This window comes from Hesperophylax consimilis, chromosome 13, assembly GCF_061612785.1.
Source record: "Hesperophylax consimilis isolate HC1 chromosome 13, BYU_Hcon_1.0, whole genome shotgun sequence".
NCBI classification, from domain to species: Eukaryota; Metazoa; Arthropoda; class Insecta; order Trichoptera; family Limnephilidae; genus Hesperophylax; species Hesperophylax consimilis.
In genome coordinates, this window is record NC_142848.1 from 31,497,615 (window position 1) to 31,521,191 (window position 23,577).

A 23,577-nucleotide genomic window follows, 5' to 3' on the forward strand; every position below is an offset into this window, starting at 1 on the left:
TAAAATAAAATAAATAAAAGCAACACGCGTTATTATTTCACTATCTGCACAGAAAGACTGTGCCACAGCAATGCGCGGCGGGGTACAGCCAGTCATTTAATAAATAAAACCTAACACCAATTAAAAGATGCGTAAGAACAAAGTGCGAGATTTTTTCAACCTACTAGTTAAATACTTAACTAAGATTAGTTAGTTATTTCAAAACCGGTAGATGGTACAAGAAAATGCCTTCATTAAGGTCTTCATCGACATCTTCAAATTCATTGAAACAGTGTGTCGGTTGATGTAATATTGGCTGTGAAAGGGTACGACTTACGCACAGCCCGGTGATTGACAAAGGATTTTTTGTGTAAGAAACAAAATACTTAAGTGTTAAACACGATGACCTTTCCATTACAAAAATAGATGCGTAATTGGGAAAATATTCTGAATGTGTCGAAAACAGTATTTTTCGACAAGGTTGAAAACGTACAATGTATTCCGTATTTTCTCAGTATCGGAATCTATTACTCAAAAGAACTAACACAAAGCTTGTTGATACTTACGCCAAATTGTAAAGATAAAGATAAAGCGAAATGAAATGATATATTATGTGTTTGTCTTTGGGTCAAAAGGTTGCGTAAGAAATCTTAGATAATCAATTATAACACATCAATGAGTATTAAAATATAGGGTTTTCCAATAAGAGGTGTTATTTTGAATAGCCCGCATTAATAAAAATGGAACGATACACGCTTCAACAACGCATTGAAATTATTAAAATTCACTTGAGTGAATCAAATGCAAATCATCTTGAGTGATGAGGCCCATTTCCACATCGGTGGTTTCGTCAACAAGCAAAATTGTCGCATCTGGAGCTCGGGAAACCTAAGAGTTATTGTTAAAAAGCCTCTCTATCTTCAACGTTTGACTGTTTGGTGCGGTTTATGGTCCGGCGGAGTCCTCGGACCTTACTTTTTCGAAAATGAGGCTGGAGCAACAGTTACGGTGAATGGATTGCGCTATCGAGAGATGATTAATGATTTTTTATGGCCGGAATTGGATGGTATTGATCTGGACAACGTTTACTTTCAACAAGACGGTGCTACGTGCCACACAAGCAACGAAACCATTGATCTTTTACGATTGAATATCAAAATAACACCTCTTATTGGAAAACTCCGTGTATATAACGCAGAAGACCGACTTCGAATGCCAATACTGAGTTCGATTGCTCTTCAATTAATCTCATTTTACTGTATAAATTTTTTAATTCAAAATTTGACTGCCCTGACGCTAAACATTTGCTGTCCATACCTGTACGAGATCCAGATGGAATATATTATTTCACAAGAATAACTTCGTGTTCAATTCTGGTAGCGAATACATAGACTGGGTCATGAACTAATAGATGTCGCTGATATTTTCGATTTAAATTTTGAAACATTCAAAGCCAAATTAGTTCAGCACTTTTTAGTTAATGTAAATAACGAGTAATAAGACTTTAGTATTACTAATATCTTTTTAAATTTTATTTTTTTTATTACTCGTTTATAAATTTTGGGATATAAGGGATCGTAAGAATCAGTGTGGTAATAACTTAAGGCGAAGCTCAATGCTAAATCACTATTTTAATTAATCTTTATAACGAATTGGTGTACATTATAAATACCAAAAAATGTGCTTTAGATAAATTATTCCTATCGTTTCACTTGAGTAGAATACAAATAAAAAATAAATTACTCAATATAAAATATAAATGTAAACTACTAAGAAAAATATTTTTCAAGAAAAAAGTATGAACGCGTAAAGAAAACAACATTTAAAAACATACAATATTATGGCTAAGATTATCTGTGACAGTTTCACATGAGTAACTTTTTTGCTTTCTTATAAAATTATTTACAAAATAAATAAAAACCACATTTGTGCTTGAAATCGAACGTTTCTAGACTCCGTTTGTCAAGCGATTGTAATGCACATTACCTACGATATAAGGTATACCAAGAATGGCAAGAATATACACATTTTTGGCTTGTAGCTTCCTCTTAACAAGTAAGTATATTGTATTTTATGGTTTATTTTTCTTTGTCGCTATGTAAAATCCCAATATGGCATTAATAAATAAAGGGAAAAACAAAAAAAAAGTAAAATTCAACAATCATGAAATTTGAAGACGACTATTTTCAGCACGCAATGTCATTTGCACAAGAGCTAGTAAGCTTTAAGAAAAAAACAATTTAGGCTAGTGTCACACACGCACTATACTCTCATGGCTTGGCCAATTTCACCGTATCACCCGCTATACATTCCCATTGGGAAATACAAATTGGTGAAATAGGCCAAGCCATGAGTGAAGGTATAACGCGTGTGTGACTAGCGTTAATTGTAAAAAATCATTTTTGTTGGATCCATAATTAACATAATATATAAATGAGAATGTCGCCGGGCGGGCTGTGTGGATTTTGATTTTTATACAAATCTACAGTTTTATTCCGAGTCAAATGAAATTTTGCACACTTGACCTTCAAAACAAGAGGAATGACACTGTCGGAATATTTTTTCGAAAAAGTCTTCGTAAAGCTCGAGCCATGCCGGAGACTTCAATTAGTTTTATTTATATAAAGGAGAGTGTATGTGCCCGGTGACGGGCGGTCGCGTGTCGGACAAAGTTTGTTTGATGTTAATACAAATCTACAGTTTTACATTGAAACTGATGAAATTTTGCACACTTGGCCTTCAAAACAAGAGGAAGGTCACTGTATACATGACATTTTGAAAAACCTCTGCGCGATGCCCCAGAAACGCCGGGGAATTCAGCCAGTCGCTCTATAAGATTTGTAAATCTCGGGCGAAGTCGGGTACTTAACCAGTTTTCGTTAGATATTATACACTCGATTGATAAAAGCGAATAATATATATATTTACATTTACCATATTATTTAATTAATATCATTCCTCAAAATATTAATATAAAAACATATAAAACTGCTTACTGTGGTTTAAAGCCAATGAATCCACCTAGATTTCGCCATTTTTCTCATATCTTTAGGTTCTATAAATTTGGCACATCACGACAAGCAATCGCTCAAAACGTTTTTGCAAACTTGCCTTAATAAGCCAAAAATCGCTCGAGTGGCTAGGTTATGTACATGCAATATGGTTATTTTATATATGTATATTACTTCATAAAAATAAAACCATTCTATACAACTTCTAGGAGCTTTAAATCACGCCTGAGAGCACTTGTATAAGTATAATACAACACTCATAATAACATAATGAAGGATATAATATGGAATCATAAACTATTCAATCGTCAATCACTTTAAAATTACTGATAGATATTTCTATACAGATACCTATTTCTTAAGGCCATAAGTAAATTATTATTATTATTGGTATCTAGATTTCAAGAAGTTCGGATGTGAAATCAGAATGATCTGCAATTTTTTTTATATTTCCGGGACTCTTCAAGACTCGCACGTAATACTCCCACTTTGTATTTTAATAATAATGTCGACAGTTGCACCAAAATCATCGCTTGGGTGACCACTGGAGACTTACTTCCAAACGGAGTACAACGTGAATATCGAATACAATGTCAGAATATCGAACCAAATGTCAGAATATCGAATCCAATGTCAGAATATCGAATCAAATGTCAGAATATCGAATCCAATGTTAGAATATGGAATCAAATGTCAGAATATGGAATCAAATGTCAGAATATCGAATCCAATGTCAGAATATCGAATCGAATTTCAAAATATCGAATCCAATGTCAGCATTTCGAATTCAATGTCAGAATATCGAATCCAATGTCAGAATATCGAATCTTATGTCAGAATATCGAATCCAATGTCAGAATATTGAATCCAATGTCAGAATATGGAATCAAATGTCAGAATATGGAATAAAATGTTAGAATATCGAATCCAATGTCAAAATATCGAATCCAATGTCAGAATATCGAATCCAATGTCAGAATATCGAATCCAATGTCAGAATATCGAATCCAATGTCAGAATTTCAAATACAATGTCAGAATATCGAATCCAATTTCAGAATATTGAATCCAATGTCAGAATATCGAATCTAATGTCATGGAACTGTCACATTACAGAGCTAGTAAATAGAATTAGGAAATATGTATACGTATACAGTATGTTGAGACCAAAATTTAATTTACAAATTTTACTCAAAATAATGTCAGGAATCACTGGTTAAAGCAAGTAAGGTACGTTCCGTAGCACCTTAGTATTCTATTCTTATTGATGGCAATTACGCATATACATGTGGACATGTACGCATTTTTTTAAATTGGATTATATTAGAGCATCGGAATATGGCTCAGTTGTTAGCGCGGTTGATTCCAATCACTGGGGAGGAAGGTTCAATCCTCGGTCAAACAAAAAATATATTAAAAAAATTAGAGGTGTTATAGTAAAAAAAGTTTTTTACGAGTTGATTTTTACAATTATTTAAAAATATATATATTAAAATTTGAAGGCCACCACTGAAAAATGCATGTCCACGGTTGAAAAGAAAAATCCTAAGCAATGATCTTTATATAGTATAAAACAAATCGGTCTGTTTGTGCGCTTACTTCTTCTTAACTACGCAACGGATTTTGATGAGGTTTTTACTATCATTTAGATAATTTATTCAGGAAGGTTTATATATGTAAAACATGTATATTATACTAATAGAAAGTAGAGAAAAGTCGATGTTTTGTAAACAAGTGGTAAAAAAATATTTTCGGGCGCTTTCATTGCTAACGATGGCTAAACTTTATGAGATCAAAATAATGTACTACGGAATTGTATATATTAAAAAGCATAAAAATAATACACCAAACTATTTATAAGTCCCCGAGCAACACCGGGCACAAGTTGGCAAGTATTAAAATAATACTTGAAGTGAGTAAAATTGCTTCTTTCGGAATGTACGTGGGTTGGAGATAAAACCATATTTATTCAAATTATTGAGAATAATTATTTATAAATACCATTTGAAGTTCTTGGTTTACGCGTCACAAGTAGAATGATTCAATAAAATACCATATCCGCTCGATTCTCGGGAATCGCATTTGATATTTACTGTCAATAGTGATTATTAAAATGGTAAAAGTGCTTATTTGCTTGGCGAAGAGAAGACATGTGACTATTGAATGTGCGGCCATCATCTGTCAAAAACTGTTTATTCACTGTGCAACTTTAAATAGAAAAATCTAAATTAAACAAATAATTCAATTAATTAATTAGAATGTGGAAAACTTATGTTTGTCTAGCAATAAAGCTGAATAATAAATCAAAACGTAAAAATCGAAGCTTTTTACTATAATACAGGGTTTTCCAATAAGAGGTGTTATTTTGAATAGCCCGCTTTTTCGGTAGATGTTACTTTTGAAGCTGTCATTTTTTGATATTTGACAAGTAGAAACTACGCCATTAATAAAAATGGAATGATACACGCTTCAACAACGCATTGAAATTATTAAAATTCACTTGAGTGAATCAAATGCAAATCATGTTGAGTGATGAGGCCCATTTCCACATCGGAGGCTTCGTCAACAAGCAAAATTGTCGCATCTGAGGCTCGGAAAAGAGTTATTGTTGAAAAGACTCTCTGTCCTCAAGTGTGACTGTTTGGTGCGGTTTATGGTCCGGCGGAGTCATTGGACCTTACTTTTTCGAAAATGAGGCTGGAGCAACAGTTACGATGAATGCATTGCGCTATCGAGAGATGATCAATGATTTTTTATGGCCGGAATTGGATGGTATCGATCTGGACAACGTTTACTTTCAACAAGACGGCGCTACGTGCCACACAAGCAACGAAACCATTTATCTTTTGACGATTGAATATCAAAATATATCAAACTATATTAGTAGTAATAGAGCTTCTCTTTTAAAGGCAGCCTCATTAATACTAAATACAGGGTTTTCCAATAAGAGGTGTTATTTTGAATAGCCCGTTATTTCGGTAGATGTTACTTTTGAAGCTGTCATTTTTTGACATTTGAGGAGTAGAAACTACGCCATTAATAAAAATGGAACGATAAACGCTTCAACAACGCATTGATTGTAAGGTTTTTAAAATAATAAACTGAATTGAAATAACTGTGTTCGTGTTAACTCCAATTGTGTTACCTAAGTATAAACCGGTCGGTAGGTACTTAATTTGTTTAAAATCAATAAAGAAATCTTACGTGCAAGTGTTGATGCAGAAGTGTCCAATCCACTATGTGTCGTCCAATACACTCGCGTTTACAATCTTCAATCGATCTAATCGGTGATGCAATTTGAATTCTATCAAAAACTGACCATTAATTAAAGCATTATTTAAATTAAAAACGAAATCTTTTAAGATTTAGGTATTGGATGTACGGTTCCATGATAACTCAACACAGTGACAACGCACTTTTAAAAAGTGATATAAAATCATTAGGAACGATGAAAAAAAATTAAACCTAACCTAACCTACTTAAACCAGTTGATAAAGTTTTTGTTTCATCACTTTCCATGACTTTATATAACTTTTTAAAGATGTGATGAATTATCATTTGACGAGTTAACCGGTCACCTGGATATAAATATCTATCTAGGTGACCGGATAAATCATCAAAATGAAAATTCATCTTTAAAAAGTTATATAAAGTCATGGAAAGTGATGAAACAAAAACTTCATTAACTGGGTTAGGTAGGTTAGGTTAGGTTAGGTTAAAAAAAAATTTTTTTCTTCATCTCTAATGACTTTATATCACTTTTTAAAAGTGTGTTGAATTGTCACTGTGTTGAGTTATCATGGAACCATCTATCTATATGTACCCGAGAAAAGAGTGTCTCGGTGTGATTTCGTTTTATTTTATATAAATCTACAGTATTATTCCGAAATTGATGAAATTTAGCACACTAGACTTTCAAAACAAGAGGAAGGTTACTGTCTACATGAGATTTCTAAAAACCACCTTATTCCCTTTTCCTATCCCAATTTTAACAGAATTTTGATATTTCTTGACGAAATTTTGCAAACATGACCTTCAAAGCCAGAAAAAGGATACCGTGTACATGATATTTAGAAAACCCACCACCCATACGTCTATTCCATCCCTTAAAGCATAATTTAATACGAAATTAGGCACAACCGACATTAAAAAGAAGAAGAAAAAATACTGTCTGGATCGGATTACGAAGAAACAATTCATACAGCACGGGCAACGCCGGGACTTGGTAGCTTATGTTAATTTATTATGTTTAATAGTATAGTATGCAGGTTTTAAAGCTGTTGTTGAAAAGCACCAGTTAATTCCTTGTAATCAATTAGTGATAAGCAGTCGTGACCAATGCGATTAAAAATTGCAACGTCAGTCTACGCAAAAAAACGCGTCACCAGTTTCTACGTACGTAGTACCTACCCAATTATGTACGTAAATAATACATCACTTGAAATTATACGTACACCAGCTATTATGTTGGTTGTAAGTGTTTATTTGGGAAGCTAGTGAGTGCAAAATACACGCTATATCGTACCCTAGTATATACATATCGACTTTAATAATGTCGGTAATTTTTCATCATCCCCGAGCACGGCTGCAGATCTAAAAACAAACAACAATAGTTTACGTCGACAATTAAGGCGATGCCATTACGTAGTAATGCAAAATCATGTGTTTTTGGTTTGAAAATTTGGTCGCCTAGAAATGTTTCAGATGCTTTAATTAAATACTACGAGTATAATACATCATGACCTTTGAAATAATCGAGTATTTTTTAGATAAGTCTTTTTATAAGCCCAGAAAAAAAATAATGTATAAGGCCTATGAAAACTGCCTTAAAGTTCAAAATCTCCTACTTACGAACCCATTTTGGGGTTATGATTTTACTGTATAATGTGGCAAATTAAGTTATTTATAAAATGATCGAAAAAAAATTTAATATTTATGCCTGAACATCCACAAAATAAAATAAAAGGCACTTTTTGGCCATGTTTTTTTCTTGCATAAATCAAAACAGGCGGATGGTGTTAAGCGGGAATTTAAACCTTATCGCCATCTACGTAAGGGTTGTTATTGATAGCGGCTCAATTTAAAATATTACACGACGGAGTGCATCGCCTTAAGCATATCGATAGCTTATTAACCAGCCACACAATCTTCCTTTTTTTATTTGGCTAATTTATATAGCGCCGTTTTCGCGAAAAATCGCTACAAGAGCGGCTTTGAAACTCTCAACTTCTGTATGTCTTCCTTATTAAGTATTTATGAAATATTTTTCAAATGACTGTGTTGAGATATGATTTTAGATTTTCACGATATTATAGTGATTTATTTTTGGGGTCTTGGCGGAGAGTGAGCGGAGAGAACGGTTGAGAGAGACCCTTTGACCTACCCACCAGGACTCACTTGTTTTTGTTAAGGCGAAGCTTAATGCTAAATCATTATTTTGATTAATCTTTATTATAAATATAAATTGAAGGTTTCCCTATCGTTTCGCTTGAGTAGAATACAAATAAAAAATAAATTACTCAATAAAAAATATAAATGCAAACTATTAAAAAATAATTTTTTTTCAATAGTAATGTATGAACCCGTAAAGAAAACAACTTTAAAAAAATACAGTATTATAGCTAAGATTACCTGTGACAGTTTCACTTGATGAACTTTTTTGCTTTCATATAAAATTATTAACAAAATAAATAAAAACCAGTTTTGTCCTTGAAATCGAACTTTTCTAGACTCCGTTTGTCAAGCGATTTTAATGCCTATTACCTACAGTATACCAAGAATATACACATTTTTGGCTTGTAGCTTCCTCTTAAGCCAAATGTAGGGTGAGGGAAAATTACCTGTCAGCCGTCTCGTATGACGTATGACAAACATTAAAAAAGATTTGTATGCAAAGTGGTATAAAATGAACTATCAGTTTAATATTATACATTTAACGACTTACATTTTTTTGAGTATTCGATGACACAGGGATTGTGAAGCGTAATGATAAAATTAAGAAGATTTTGGAATTTCATTTGATTATATTTTTTGCTTTCTTGTATAATTATTTACAAATAAAATAAAAACCAGTTTTGTGCTTGAAATAGGACGTTTCTAGACTCCGATTTTAATGCCTATTACCTACGATATAAGGTACACCAAGAATAAACACATTTTTGGCTTGTAGCTTCCTCTTAACACTTGCTAGCTTAATCGTCGGCGTACGAGTGGTAAGACTGTTGACTAGCAAGCCTAAAGTCGCAGGTTCAGATCCCGGCGTGCGCAAGAAAATTTGATTTGATTATTTTGTGTTATTTCACAAATTGTTCTTTTAAAATCATTTATAGTATACTTGCGGCACGTTACAGAGTGGAAGATACTCCTACAGTATAAGCCCTGGTGTAAGACCACCATTCAGAACTGAAACGTTGCTTGAAATGGCTTTAGCCGTGTTTGGTGTCCAGATCTGAATAGACAGGTACTCTCAAACCTTCCTCTTCTCGTCTATTTAACCTCCTCTCTGACTCCAGACGATTGGGAGCAGTTGGGACTCTGGGAAAAAAAAATCGTCGCAGGCTTCTCGGAGTCTGGACGAAGCTAATGTGCGTCACAATAGAGATATGTAGCAGTCCATGTTCTCTGCTTACCGCTCCAGCAAAACGGCGTGATGGTTATCTAGACGGTTCATTTAATAATATTTGAACACTGCTATAAGGCTCATTAATTTTGGGCGCGGCCCTGATAAAAATAATCCCTATTGCGTAACACGAACACCTTATCAACTCCCAAAAATATTATGAAGTGTCAAATAAAAATTAAACGATAAAAAAACTCGAGTGCAGGATACGGTGTGAAAAAAAACATCACGACGAAGAGTTATCACAACACCATCAATGATGCAGAGTCATTGTAGAGTATATTTTCTTATAATTGCGATGTCGCGAGGTCATGGAAAGATATACACAATACGCGAGTGGTCATGAGTTAACGCCAGGAATCACGAACCAATTTCTTCAAAGGTGTCAAACAAAATACTTATCTAAATAGTATAAAATAATAATTATTTTTTTAATGATAAATAATGTTTATAAGGAAAGGTTTTTTGCATAGCACAAAGTATAACAAATTATTATAAGCAATAATTAGTCGCCTGAAAATATCAATACAAATTTATATTTCAGGTGACTGATTATTGCTTATAATAATTTAGTATAAAAAAAAATCGCTATGTCTGTTTGTGCGCTTATTTCATCTAAACTAAAGAGTGGAATTTGATATCGTCTTCATTATCATTTAGAGAATTCCTTTCGGAAGTTTTATATGTATATATATATATATATATACATTTATACAGGGTGGGGTAAAAGTAATCACACGATGTTCTTTTTCTGTAATTTTTTTTTGTGATAAACTTTGGTATTGCTTATTATTCCGCGTTCTTGCGGAGTAAACCGATTTATGTCTTCTCTTCTTCTTTATGTGCCGTATCAGGTCCCCCCGACGTTGGCGATCACTCTAGAAAATGTCTCTTTGTCTTGCGCTGCCCGGAATAGCTCCTCCACACTTCTAATGCCGGTCCACTCTCGTATATTTCGCAGCCAAGACATTTGTCTCCTACCAGGCCCTCTGCGACCCTCTATCTTGCCTTTCAATTTATGTCTTGTCGATTTGTATTCTGCGTTTGTTTACTTCACAAATGTCAAAACCGAATTGACATTTGGCGCTATTTGCAAAAGTTATAGCGTTTTACAATAGGGTGATTTCTTTTGCCCCACCCTGTACAATACATGCATGTTATATTTATAGAAATTAGAGAAAAGTCGGTGTTTTGTAATCAAGTTGTACACAAATATTTTTGGGGATTACATTGTTAACGCTGGCTAAACCTTATGATGAGATACATTAAAATAATGTTTTACGGAATTGTATATCTTAAAAAAGCCTTCAAAAATGTCTATCCATGTAGTATTTGTCTAAGGATAACCCCCAGCAACGCCGGGTAAATGTCAGCTAGTTATTAATAAGCAATAATTGTTGAATGAAAAATACTTGCATATATTTAATTATTTGGCGTGTTGGGAATAAACCGACGTAGCTGACCAGCAGTCAGAAGGCTGGGGGTTCAATTCCGGTCGTCTCGGGAGATTTTTTCAATTTGTATGGGTGTTTTACGCTAATAATTATTGCTAGTAATCATTTATTATTCTTTGCGTTATGCATAAAAACCTTGTCTCAAACAATAGTTCATCATTAAAAACATTACTGTATTTTTTAATCATTTTATTTCAGCATTTTTTATACAACAATCCGGAACACAGGGAGAAACGAAATTGTTAGAATATTGCAACTAAACACAGACTGATTAAGGTGAGAAAACATGTGTAACATTCAATATATATGTACATATAATCAAAACAAATTATGTTAGCTTTTAAATTAAACTGTAAAATGTTATATATAGAGAAATATAAAAAAATTGTAGCAAACTAACTAATGTGATGAGTATTAGATTGTATTACAATGTAAATTGAATAAAATTCAATTTTTATGTCAATACGAATCAAAGAAAATAAATTGTTTTACGTAACTATATTATGTGGAAATTTAAGAACAAAGAAATTGTAAGGTTTAAACAAACAAAAATTGTTCGCGTGTCGAACGTTCTCCATCCCTGCTATATGTAGTTAGTTGTTATAACTTCTTGTTCTTGTACTATAGTAGTTAGGATGACGAAATGTAATAATGCAAGAGGCATTAATGTTCTCAGAGATCGATCATAAGTTGTGTTATGGATCGATTTCTGGAACTGTGGAATTGTTCTTGTGGAAAACAGATTGAGAAATACCTTCTACGATGCGTGGAAAATTTTAGAATTATTCAAATTAAATTTTAGAAATTGCGGTGGCATAGAAATGAAATCTCGGCTCGCTAGGAAACAACCTTTGAAACCAACCCTTGAACGACGAATAAAATTAAAAATAAATAATGTTATGAATGAGAAAAGTTTTTTTAAATAATTTCCCTCGGGGCATTTTGGGATGATATGTGAAGGGTCTTTTTGAGGAGAGGGAGGAGTGAAGAGAAGTTGTAGAAGGGAGGAAACACAAACCAAAGGCAAAACGATCCACAGCCGAGCTGTTGAACTCATACAGTCAAGAAGTGGTGGAAACGACCCGTTCTCATTTGAAAAATGTGCAACCTTGCCGTAGCGTTTTATTTATTTATATAGATAAAATATATTTATAATTGATTTTGGCAAATTTTTGTGTCGAGACAGATGTAAGAGTAGTGAAGATAAATTTTCCTGGATTTTGTGCCTTTCCCTTAAAAAAGATTTATTCCCTAGGGAAATTTCTCTTTACATACTGCGTAGGAGGCACATAAATAATGGGTATTCTAAGGTGAATCTATCAAACGGACCACCCGTTACTGCAAGGTTAAGGTATTTTTTCAAGTATTTTGGGATTCCAGACCACCGTTGGCTGCCAACAGTGGGGAGCACTTGCGATTTATATAGGGCCAACAGTTGTGTACTCATTCATTAAATAATCTGGGGCCTAGAAGTCAATCTGAATTCTAGATCAAAAGTCACACGTTAAAATCGGTACAGATCACACTTCTATGGCTTATCTGTTCAATTCGGATGACTAATTATTCAAAATTGCAATTGCCTTAAAAGTAGTAAAATTAATAATAAAATTTCTTTATCAATTACTTAGTAGAAGTTGGATTAGACCACAGGTTTTCTAACTTATTGCAACCATCGCCCACTTTGAGATTTGAAAAAAATCTAGAGCCCCCATATTTTTAACTTAACTTTATATATTACCATCTGTTGCGTATCTTAAAAAAAGTGAATGCAAATATATTTTTTAAACGTGTACTATTATAACCCATATCCTTTTTCTGAAATCAAAGAATGTTTCAATCAGAAGAAATAAAACTCATCATATTTGAAATATTTTAGTACGCACGAACTGAAGGTGGATAGTCCGATACAGTTTTCTATAAAAAAATTCGAGGAATCAATGACGGCGATAGAAAAGATGAAATTCCATTATTAGTGTTTTACTTAATTTAAACAAATTATTTTTTTACAAAGTGGCGAATGCCCAGTTTTGTTATAGTAAATAATTTGTTATAAGGAAGAAAAACAAACTATTTATTAATATTAATATTTAATTCGGCTAGATTCCGTGGTAATTTTTTTAGATAGAATTTGTCTGCCGTCGCCCTTCTAGATTTCTTTAACGACCTCTAATTTTCTTTGCGCCTTTCACCGCCCCCCCTGAAAGCGTCCAGTGCCCACAAGGGGGCGTTATCGCCCACTTTGAGAAACACTAGATTAGACGGAGCAACCTGATGGACTATCGATAACCGATGGCAGTCTCCTAAATTACACAAGATATAAAAACAGACACGATGACTTCATACCTAATAAAAGTAATCAAAATAATATATTTTTAGTATAATCAGTGATACCACTATACTGAAAACTGATGGTTTTTCGATAACGGTTCCGATAGTAGCTCGGGCTACTTCTAGCTATAGGTAGATCAATGAACAGAAGTTGTTGTGTGTAGTGTGTACCCAAGTGATACTGTAAAATTGTGATGCCCGCTCCAGATAAGCGGACGGACCTTGCCCAGCTTGTAGCAGTGTCTGGCTTGTGTGAATCATGCACAAGTCGAGAGGATTTCCCTCGCCAGCAGGGTCCAAGAGTCCAAAAATACAAATTAGATTTTACGATTTTATTTTAAAACATTGTGCAGATAGATAGATTTTGTACATGGGCGTCAGAAAGAAAATACATCGATTTTCGTATAGGTAATACGCTGTCAAGAGTTGACGCGAACACAATGCTCACATATTGAATTGCATGCATACAGCATGTTTTAAAGTTGTCATTCAAAAAGAAAAAGTTGTTTTGTTTATCCCTTACGCGTTCCTATACCATTCATCCGATGTCGTAGAAAATTTCAGGGATTGTTCTTATTTGTTCTAGCAGTGTTTAGAGAGTAGTTTAAGTTTAAGGTTCAAATGGTAGAAGTCGGGGACGCTCGAGAAAGACTTAACGCTAATGCGTTAAGAGATAATTCTCTGCACTGTCGTTATAATGAAGTTTTTTAACAGTGACAATGTGGATTTGTTGATAAAACATGAAGGGGATGGTAGAAAAAGTAGCTTACGAGGAAGACATGAATCAAATAAGTACCTTCACTACATACCACGTCAGCTCGAAGACAATTTTTCTTCCTAGCTCATAAAATCTTTAACCTTATCCCTGAAAACCTAAAAACCGAGAGTAAACCCCATTTAAAAAAAAAAAAAAATTACGAAATGGATCCTTACACACGGAATACTTTACAACTACAATAACCATTTAATCACCTTTCAGACAAAACATAATATATCCTTATTCCCTAACTTAGCGGTATAGTATGTACATAATTAATTAGTGTCATCTATTTACTAATAATTTTTCAAATTTTTCATTTTTTTCTTTTTCTTATAATTTTCTAACTTCTCCATCCTCTTCTTGCAACCCAAACTAGGTATACATCATTTTTCTTATTTTTCTATTTTATATTATAGTAGTGTATAGATTCTATGTCCGCAAGCTGTAAAATTCACCCGCCATAACACAGGGTCATCGCTAGCATGGAGGGTGAAATATCACAAAAAACCACATGTACTCTCTAAATCATGTATCAATAAAATAAAATAAATAATTAATTTAAGTAAATTGAGACGTAAGTAATGAGCGAAGAAGGGTATGACTTAAAAGTGAATGATTGAAGAGGTCGATGACGCTTGAGGAAGACATGGCATGATCAAGTGAAACTTATTACAATGCAATAGCATTATTTCCACTTTAAAACTGCACTCAGTTGTCAGGTAATCACAAAATTGAAACTTTACCCCAAGCCATTTAAGGCGAAGCTTAATGCTAAATCACTATTTTGATTAATCTTTATAACGAATTGGTGTACAAAAATGAATACAAAAAAAAAATGCTTTAGATAAATTGAGGGTTTTCCTATCGTTTCGCTTGAGTAGAATACAAATAAGAAAATAAATTACTCAATAAAAAATATAAATGTAAACTACTAAAAAATAAATATTTTCAATAGAAATGTATGAACGCGTAAAGGAAACAACTTTAAAAAAATACAGTATTATGGCTAAGATTAACTTTTTTGCTTTCTTATAAAATTATTTACAAAACAAATAAAAACCAGTTTTGTGCTTGAAATCGAACGTTTCTAGACTCCATTTGTCAAGCGCTTTTAATGCCTATTACATACAATATAAGCTATACCAAGAATATACACATTTTTGGCTTGTAGCTTCCTCTTAAAGACCCCAGTCCTGTCAGCTAGTACTGTAATAAAAGGAACCACCTTTGTGTGAAAATTGCGCGACTTATAAACTCAAAGAGAGATCCTGAAAACGTGAAGTTTTTTGTCAATATTCAGTGCTGCAGCAGCAAAATCTCGTACGGTGGGCTATGGCATTATGAAAATTACACAGCTTCTTATTCATTCAGGATTAATGAATATATATTTTGAGCTAGATACGTGATATTCACGCGGAACTACAGAGTTTTGAGAAACATTTTTTTTAAATCCAAGTCAACCGTCATAATCACTGCGCAATGGAGGTCTACGATTTGAATTCACATGTACAGTTAATTTATTCGTTATAGCGTGCAAATAGTTTAGGTAAAGAGCCGTCTTGTCGATTCGTATTGGTCTGTTAGTCCAAGGTAAACACTCATCCTGTCGTCTGTTTGTTTTTGCGCATTGGTCGTGAGATTGTCATATATATTCTGTTGGGAATGTGACGCATAGTCAGAGTGTTCCGTGTTCCAGTTGGCCACCTCTGGCGCCGGGTCTTGCAGGGGTGGGCCGTTGGAAAGCTACTGAGCTATGTCGTCTACATATAAACTCCGAAATTTCTTCACCGATTGCTTTTATCTGCACAGTAAGACTGAGCCACAAAGCGTGGCGGGGTACAGCTACTATAATATAATATATAACACAATTAGAGTTGACACAAACAATGCACAGTAATGCAAGTTTTACACCATGCTGTTTTTCATACCAATCCCCAAATGGAAACTATATCGGTACCCATATGAAAAATCTTTGCTTTACAGTCTTTACACATTCGTCATTATGTTCATTATGTTACTAGGTCATATCTGTATGATGGTCTTGTATTATGTTAACGATTTAGATATAAAAGATTATTTTGGGAAAGGTACTAAATCGTTAAAAAAGCAAGGGGGGCCCTGTTTGTACAGCTTAAGGCTGGGGAACTATACTTGGGTTGGTCAGCGTTGTGAGGCGTTTAAGGAAGGGGATGCAGGAAGGAATTTAATAATGCGGGTCTTGAAGAGGCCCGGATTATAAGAAGTACAAAAAACATATGCCGGTAGCTGGTTCCACATACGAGATGACTTCACAAAAGTGAGTTGAAGAAACGGCCGTTCTCATGAAGCCAACAATGAACGGGTGTTCCAGTTGTGTCCATCGAGTTTTACGCACATACATCGGTGCACAGGAGATCAATGCTGCTAGCTCTTAAGAGCAGACTCCATTAAAATGCCTGTAGAACAGAATCAGCATCCCCATATTGTATTGTGGGGCTCCAGCCCAGATGTGGCTCCCAAATTCAATTTTAGAGCGTACTTCGAACATAACCACATAAAAGCATTTGTCATTTACCCTTACCGTCAACAAATCATCAAAATTATACTCGAAATTCACAATACTGAACAGCAATACACGTTCACAATCAGTAATAAATACATGTTATAGTATATTTTTAGCAAAGTAATATTATAAAATTTCCATATTATACAATGTTACGTAATGTTACAATGACAGACGACAGTGTCAAAAAATGCCCGCCATCTTAAACTATGTACAAGAAAATCAGTTCAAAAATAGAACTTTTTTCATCCCGAAACCACATGAAAAGACGACCCATAAGTGGAGTTGGACAACAACAAAAAAGCATCGTGTAAAACGCTCATTAGGATTGTGCGTATTGCACGTGAGTGTGGATTTTGAATCAAATAGAATTTTCGTTTCATAATCTGTGACTAAATGTGTTCCGAAGGACTCAGAATTCGTTGCGATACCTATATTAGGTAAAATATACTTAAACTGTCAAAAAATTCGCTTTCCCATCACTAATTACATGTTGTTTTAAAGACTTTTTCCTCCACTCGTGTATACTGGGAAATGTGGTACATCAACAAACACGGCCATCTTTACATTGCCGCGTCCCATACCAAACCTATTTGGCCGCTTTTTATTTTGTTTATTCGGCAATTAACAAAGTACGTCTGGGCGAATTATTTTTTTTATTCCCACTACAAAATATATATGACATTCGCTACGAATTATTTGTCAGGTTGGTACCTCTACCTACACGATTGTTATTTTTAAAAAAAATAATATAAAACAATATGATTTCGGATGTGGTGTGATCATAGACATATGAATATTAGTAGACCTGCCCTAAGTGATTAAAAGCGTATTATCCCCACTCCCCATACCGGTTCCATTGGAGCCGGCTGTGCTCGCGTATGGCCTCAAGTGAAATTTGAAAACGTGACGTCATCATTCTTGTGCGAACTATGGTCGAGGCATCATCGGTTCATTTTACGAAATAACACGGCAAAATGTTGACTTGTGACATGAAAACTTATAAAAATAGATGTGAAAAAGAGAATAAACCCAATTGTCGTATTACATTCCATATATAAGCATTATTTTACTTTATTTTAAGCATATTCACATCGTATAATATGAATCAGTTGTTACTATCACATCGAGAAACGTCTGGACGCGAAACACAAAGCTGGTTGGTTGCTGGGAAGTAAATTATGAACATTTATAAAAGTGTCTTAACTAAATACTTAAACGAAATATTCGACTCTGAAAATAGAACCGAATTTTTTTGCCGAATTTGGACTTCGCAAATTTGTTCATAACGTGGCGAGTAATTTGCGCTCCCATGTAAAAATGTCTATTCATTCAAAAGCAGATTTTACTTTTAAGAAGTAAATGGTGATATTATAATGCGAGATGCCTATTTACTGTCAGATTGATTTATTGACGAATCACAGTCAGCTTCACTCCCTTCGTTCTTCAACAGTTGATTTTACCCCTCGCCATTATCTTCTCGTCTATTAATTGCTATGTCTGTGGGTGTGATGTAAAATGCGAACTTCAACGCGAACCGAGCCACGAATTGCGGAAAGGAATGAAGCGTTTCGAGCCATTTGCGGTTGATTCGTTACTTTCGGTAGTTCGGCTCGCGTATGTATACGTAGAATTACATTTTCAGTACATTTAATAATAAGTATTTTTGTTATCGTCCTTTTTTGAAACTATCTATCGTGCGGAGTTCATTTACATATTGTTAAAATTAAGTAGTATGAATAATTATAAAAATTATTATGTAGTGTTTTTGTGAAATAATCTGTATATATAAATAAAAATGTAAATGTTCGTTTGTTCAAAATCTTAAATCTCCGAAAGTTCTTCAATGATTGCTTTGAAATTTTGACACAATGTTGCATTCGAATATGCGTGTGTTTTTATATATATTTATATTATATAGATGTCACCTGTGACTGCTCGTGTCAGGCAAAAACCTGATTTTTTTATCTGTTGGATGTAAAAGCAACAAGCACTATTGTTTCTCTATCGGCACAGACAGACTGAGCAACAGAAACGCGTGGCTGGGTACAGCAATTTATAAATATATAGGGTTTTCCAATAATAGGTGTTATTTTGAATATTAATTAAGGAATTAATGATTTTTTATGGCCGGAATTGGATGGTATTGATCTGGAGAACGTTTACTTTCAAGAAGACAGCGCTATGTGCCACACAAGCAACGAAACCATTGAACGTATTACTAAAATCCCAAATGTTTTTAGATGGATCCCTACGGATGTAAGTTATTTATATTTAAGACTAGCTGGGGTTATCCTTAGGATATATACATAATATATACAGGGTTTTCCAATAAGAGGTGTTATTTTGATATTGAAAGAGCTATCGAGAGATGATTAATGATTTTTTATGGCCGGAATTGGATGGTATTGATCTGGAAAAGTTTCCGGACCGTGTTATCTCTCGAAGAGGTGATCACAATTGGCCACCGAGATCTTGTGATTTAACACCTTGCGACTTCTTCCTTTGGGGCCACGTGAAAGAGAAGGTCTACGTCAACAGCCCAGCGTCGATTCAAGACCTCAAAGATGGAATTCGTGAGGCTATCGAGGAGATAAGGCAGCCACTTTGCGATTTGGTTATGGAAAATTTCATGAAAAGGATATGGTCCTGTAGGCGTGGTCGTGGTGGTCATTTGACTGATGTTATTTTTCACTATTAACAGCATGCCATCCTCTTTATAATGAAATAAACATTCGATCATTTATATTAAAAAATGGCATTTTTCTTTGAATATCAAAATAGCACCTCTTATTGGAAAACACTGTATTATATGGTGTTTTTTTAGAGCAGTTGAATGGTTTCGGTTTCAGTCTGTATCTTTTGTCAGTTTATTTTCCATTTCTGATGTCCCCTTGTTTTGTATCCAGCTTTTTATTTGAGATTTAAATATAATAATATTGTTGAGTTTTTAATGAGATTGTTATTTTGTTGCAGTATAGTATAGTAGGTAGTGTTAGTACCATAGTATAGGAAGCTTTTTTGCCCAATTGTTGTATTAGTAGTTGCTTGTTTGATATGTTTTTATTGAAATGAATTTATGCACCGTTCTTAGAGTGGTTGGTGGTGAAATAGTCAACATTCCAAGCAGTTTGATCGTGGCTGTATTCTTGCCATAGCAAATTATTAAAAAAATTACTTATATTTTTAAAAAATGCATTTTAAATTTAAAAATTTTATATCCCGTGATTTTTCGGAGAAAATATTTTTTTTTAAATCATAGCTACGCAGCAGATGGTGATGCTAATACTGATGGATTACTTGCATGCAGCATGTTTCAAACTGGTTATGAATAAAAATAGCAACAAAATTGTCGTATATTTAAAACCGATCATCGTAATCACGTATTGTCCTTTTTCGATATTAACAATAAGTAGGCGTAAGAAAGATAAAATTATGTTTCTCAGTGACGTTTCCCAAAGACATCGCCGATGGAATTACAGGTATTTTTCAAACAATATAATAAGTGAATTTCCCGCTAATAAAAAAATATGAGTTGTTTAATTGGGTATAGGTATATGATTTATGTGGTACCCATGTCTCCGTGTAAGTATATTAAAATGTATGTGTCTTTGTGTCAGAATAATTATTTATCTCTGAAAGACGTTGATTCAACAATATAATATTATTATTAAATTTCGGTATTACATATCTTTATCTTTGTGTGCGCACGGCGATAACGATGAATTCGCCTATCAAAATTTCTTGAGAACATAAATAATATTAATTCTAGTTGTTACCCGTGAAAAATCATTACATGTAACTAGGTATGTAGAACTTGAATTGCCAAGATGAAAACTGAGAATTTTTGTTTTACATTTCAAATTTAGAATTAAAATATCCACTTTGAAAAATACATCGTAGGTAGGTACTTTGAAAATATTCTTAACACCAGGCTAGGTACCACGAGAATACATTATTGTTTAATTAAGCAAACGATGTACGACACAAATATTATATGAGTAACCGCAGCACGGCTCAACGACACCCCAAAAACAAATGACAAATATACAAATATGTCGTGAAAGTTCAAAACGCATTCACCTTTGAAATATAGCAACGGAATTATCAAATTTGTATACCATCAAAATGTATGTCTTACATAATATTAATAATCTAAGAAATGTTTTCAAGCGAGGTACCTACGTAATGGACCCATATGATTTATCATGCCCCCACTGTAAACTAATAGTTTATTGGCATAAAACGCGTAAACAACAATGAATGCGTCAAGAAAATGGAGCAAACGATTTACTGCTGTGTATCTCTAACAATTGCATCCAATCTTCACCCATTACGATACATAAAAAAATGTTATATGAATTATTGGAGTTACACCTAATTGACCCTCGCGCATCGCACAACAAACAAGAAATATTTGTTAGTCGCACATTCCGAATTCCGACATTCCAGCGTACCAAATTCGCGTCAAAGATGATTAAAACATTGAAACAAATCAAAAAGTTTACTTACAATCTTCGCACAGTCCCATTTTAGCAAATGTCCGGTTAAATCACGAGAAAAAGGCACTTTTGTAGAGCGAAAAGTCGCGAATCACTGACATAGGTTAGATTCAACAAGTAACTATGGGAAATGGAAATTATTTACTGTTTGACAGCTGACAGCGCTAGAGTCAACACTGGCGACATCTGTTGACGACTGAGAAAGACAGCGATTCATAGTCACGTGTTCCACACAATGTTATCGTAGGACCGAGTTGTATTATTTATTTTCAAAGAATTCATTATGTACCTACCCATTTCTGACATGCGGGCAATGTAATAATTATCGAAGGAACAATACACATCCATAATAAAGCACACAGTAAACAAGAATAGACATTATTTTGAGAGATAAATAATTGGTAAACACGCGAATTGATATTTCTTTTGTCGTCTTACGAACTTAAAAATACTGCGGCACTCACTAACTGATGGGTTTCCCGCAATTTTTAGTCAATAAGCTTTTGAAGCAAGAGGAAAACAACACAAAAATAAACGAAATAATTTGAAGTGACAGTGTTTTTTGTCGCTTTATTGATTTTTACAGAAACTTCTAGAAATCGGGAATCAAATAACATCATTATTCGTTCTTCTGGAGAATGTTATCCGCTTATCTGAATTATTCTGAAAAGCTCCGAAGCAAACCAGATTTTAATGAAGCGAATGAAAAGAATTATTAAAAAATGGCGGCAAAGCAGGTATAATGACCGCGCTGATTTCAACTGATTTTTGGCGAAGAGGTTGATGATTATTGAGGATGGCTCGTGGATAGAAGAGGGATTTTAAACTATCACCGTTTTATCGCTATAATTCTGGGTGGAATTTTTTACTATTATCTTCAGATTAGGCATTTCTTATTGATTACCTCGCAGTTTGCAGTAGATAAGCCGTGGCTTACGGCAATTTTTTGATAGAATATTTTCAATGTAGGTACCTAATTATGATTATTCAAATTTTTTTGGCCGTTTTATATTGGAGTTTATAAGGCCGTGATTTTCTGGTTTAAATAGTTGAGTAATCTGTAAAGCAGGTGTGGATTTAACTATTCCTATTATAATTAAAAAAACCATTGATAATATTTAAAAATCTTTTATGGATAAAGGCAAATAATGTAAAATAGGTATTTTTAATACTACAACTTCTGACATTTCTTAAACATTCTGACTGCAAAGCTACACTAACGCATTTTGGCGGCGAGAGTTGTGAAGCTAGGTTTACTTTCATACATTAAATGTTATGCATGATAAATGCCATGCTACACTAGCGACCAGAGTTGTCAGTCTATACCAGTACATACTGCCAATATTTTACAGGAGTGGGGACGTATTATTGATATTCTAGAGTATTTAATACAGGTGTCTTATATCTATCTACCTTTCGTTCATCCATCATAATCGTTGCGATGACATTGCGTCAATCGTTAATTATGATTATGACATTGTATTAGTTACCTACCGTTAACTTTAAACGTTGAACAAATATTTTATCTCGAAATTAAAAAGAAATTATAAAATTGTTGTCAAGGATAGTAAAACATGGTGCGTCGTTGTACAGGGTTTTCCAATAAGAGGTGTTATTTTGAATAGCCCACTATTACGGTAGATGTTACTTTTGAAGCTGTCATTTTTTGACATTTGACAAGTAGAAACTACGCCATTAATAAAAATGGAACGATATACGCTTCAACAACACATTGAAATTATTAAAATTCACTTGAGTGAATCAAATGCAAATCATCTTGAGAGATGAGGCCCATTTCCTCCTCGGTGGCTTCGTCAACAAGCAAAATTGTCGCATCTGGGGCTGGGAAAACCCAAGAGTTATTATTGTTGAAAAGCCTATATATCCTCAACGTTTGACTGTTTGGTGCGGTTTATGGTCCGGCGGAGTCATTTGAAAATGAGGCTGGAGCAACAGTTACGGTGAATGGATTGCGCAATCGAGAGATGATTAATGATTTTTTATGGCCGGAACGTCTAATTTCAACAAGACGGCGCTACGTGCGACACAAGCAACGAAACCATTGATCTTTTACGATTGAATATCAAAATAACACCTCTTATTGGAAAACCTTGTATTATAAGGCTAATATGTATCAATTAAATTAAATATGAATCGAAGTTCTTAACCGGTATATTTACCCCTGCCGAAATACATTCGTAATCCTGGAAGTTATTAAAATTATTTCTACTGCTGTTTTAGCTTTAATCTGAACGGCGCTTGCCTCAAGATGGGGATCCAAAAAAGATTGACCCCTCGATCGTGAGGACGAGAATCCGACGCGTAGGACCACTCGCAGACCACATGCTGATATTCTTTTCTATTCCGGTAAACAAACTTAAAC

The 23,577-nt window shown here is 34.0% G+C and overlaps 1 protein-coding gene across 4 annotated transcripts in view; it reads right to left on the bottom strand.

Annotated features, from left to right (window-relative positions):
• Nucleotides 1-23,577, bottom strand: part of Hnf4 (Hepatocyte nuclear factor 4) — a 258,912-nt gene that overhangs the window by 101,305 nt on the left and 134,030 nt on the right. Inside the window, exon 1 of one of the 4 annotated variants that reach the window (XM_089639009.1) lies at nucleotides 21,205-21,316. The exons of the other annotated variants lie outside the window; for them this stretch is intronic. Within the exon in view, the coding sequence (XP_089495135.1) occupies nucleotides 21,205-21,223 (19 nt within the window). The 5' untranslated portion in view covers nucleotides 21,224-21,316. Of the gene's footprint in view, nucleotides 1-21,204; nucleotides 21,317-23,577 lie in introns of those variants that run through there. 4 annotated transcript variants of the gene reach the window in all.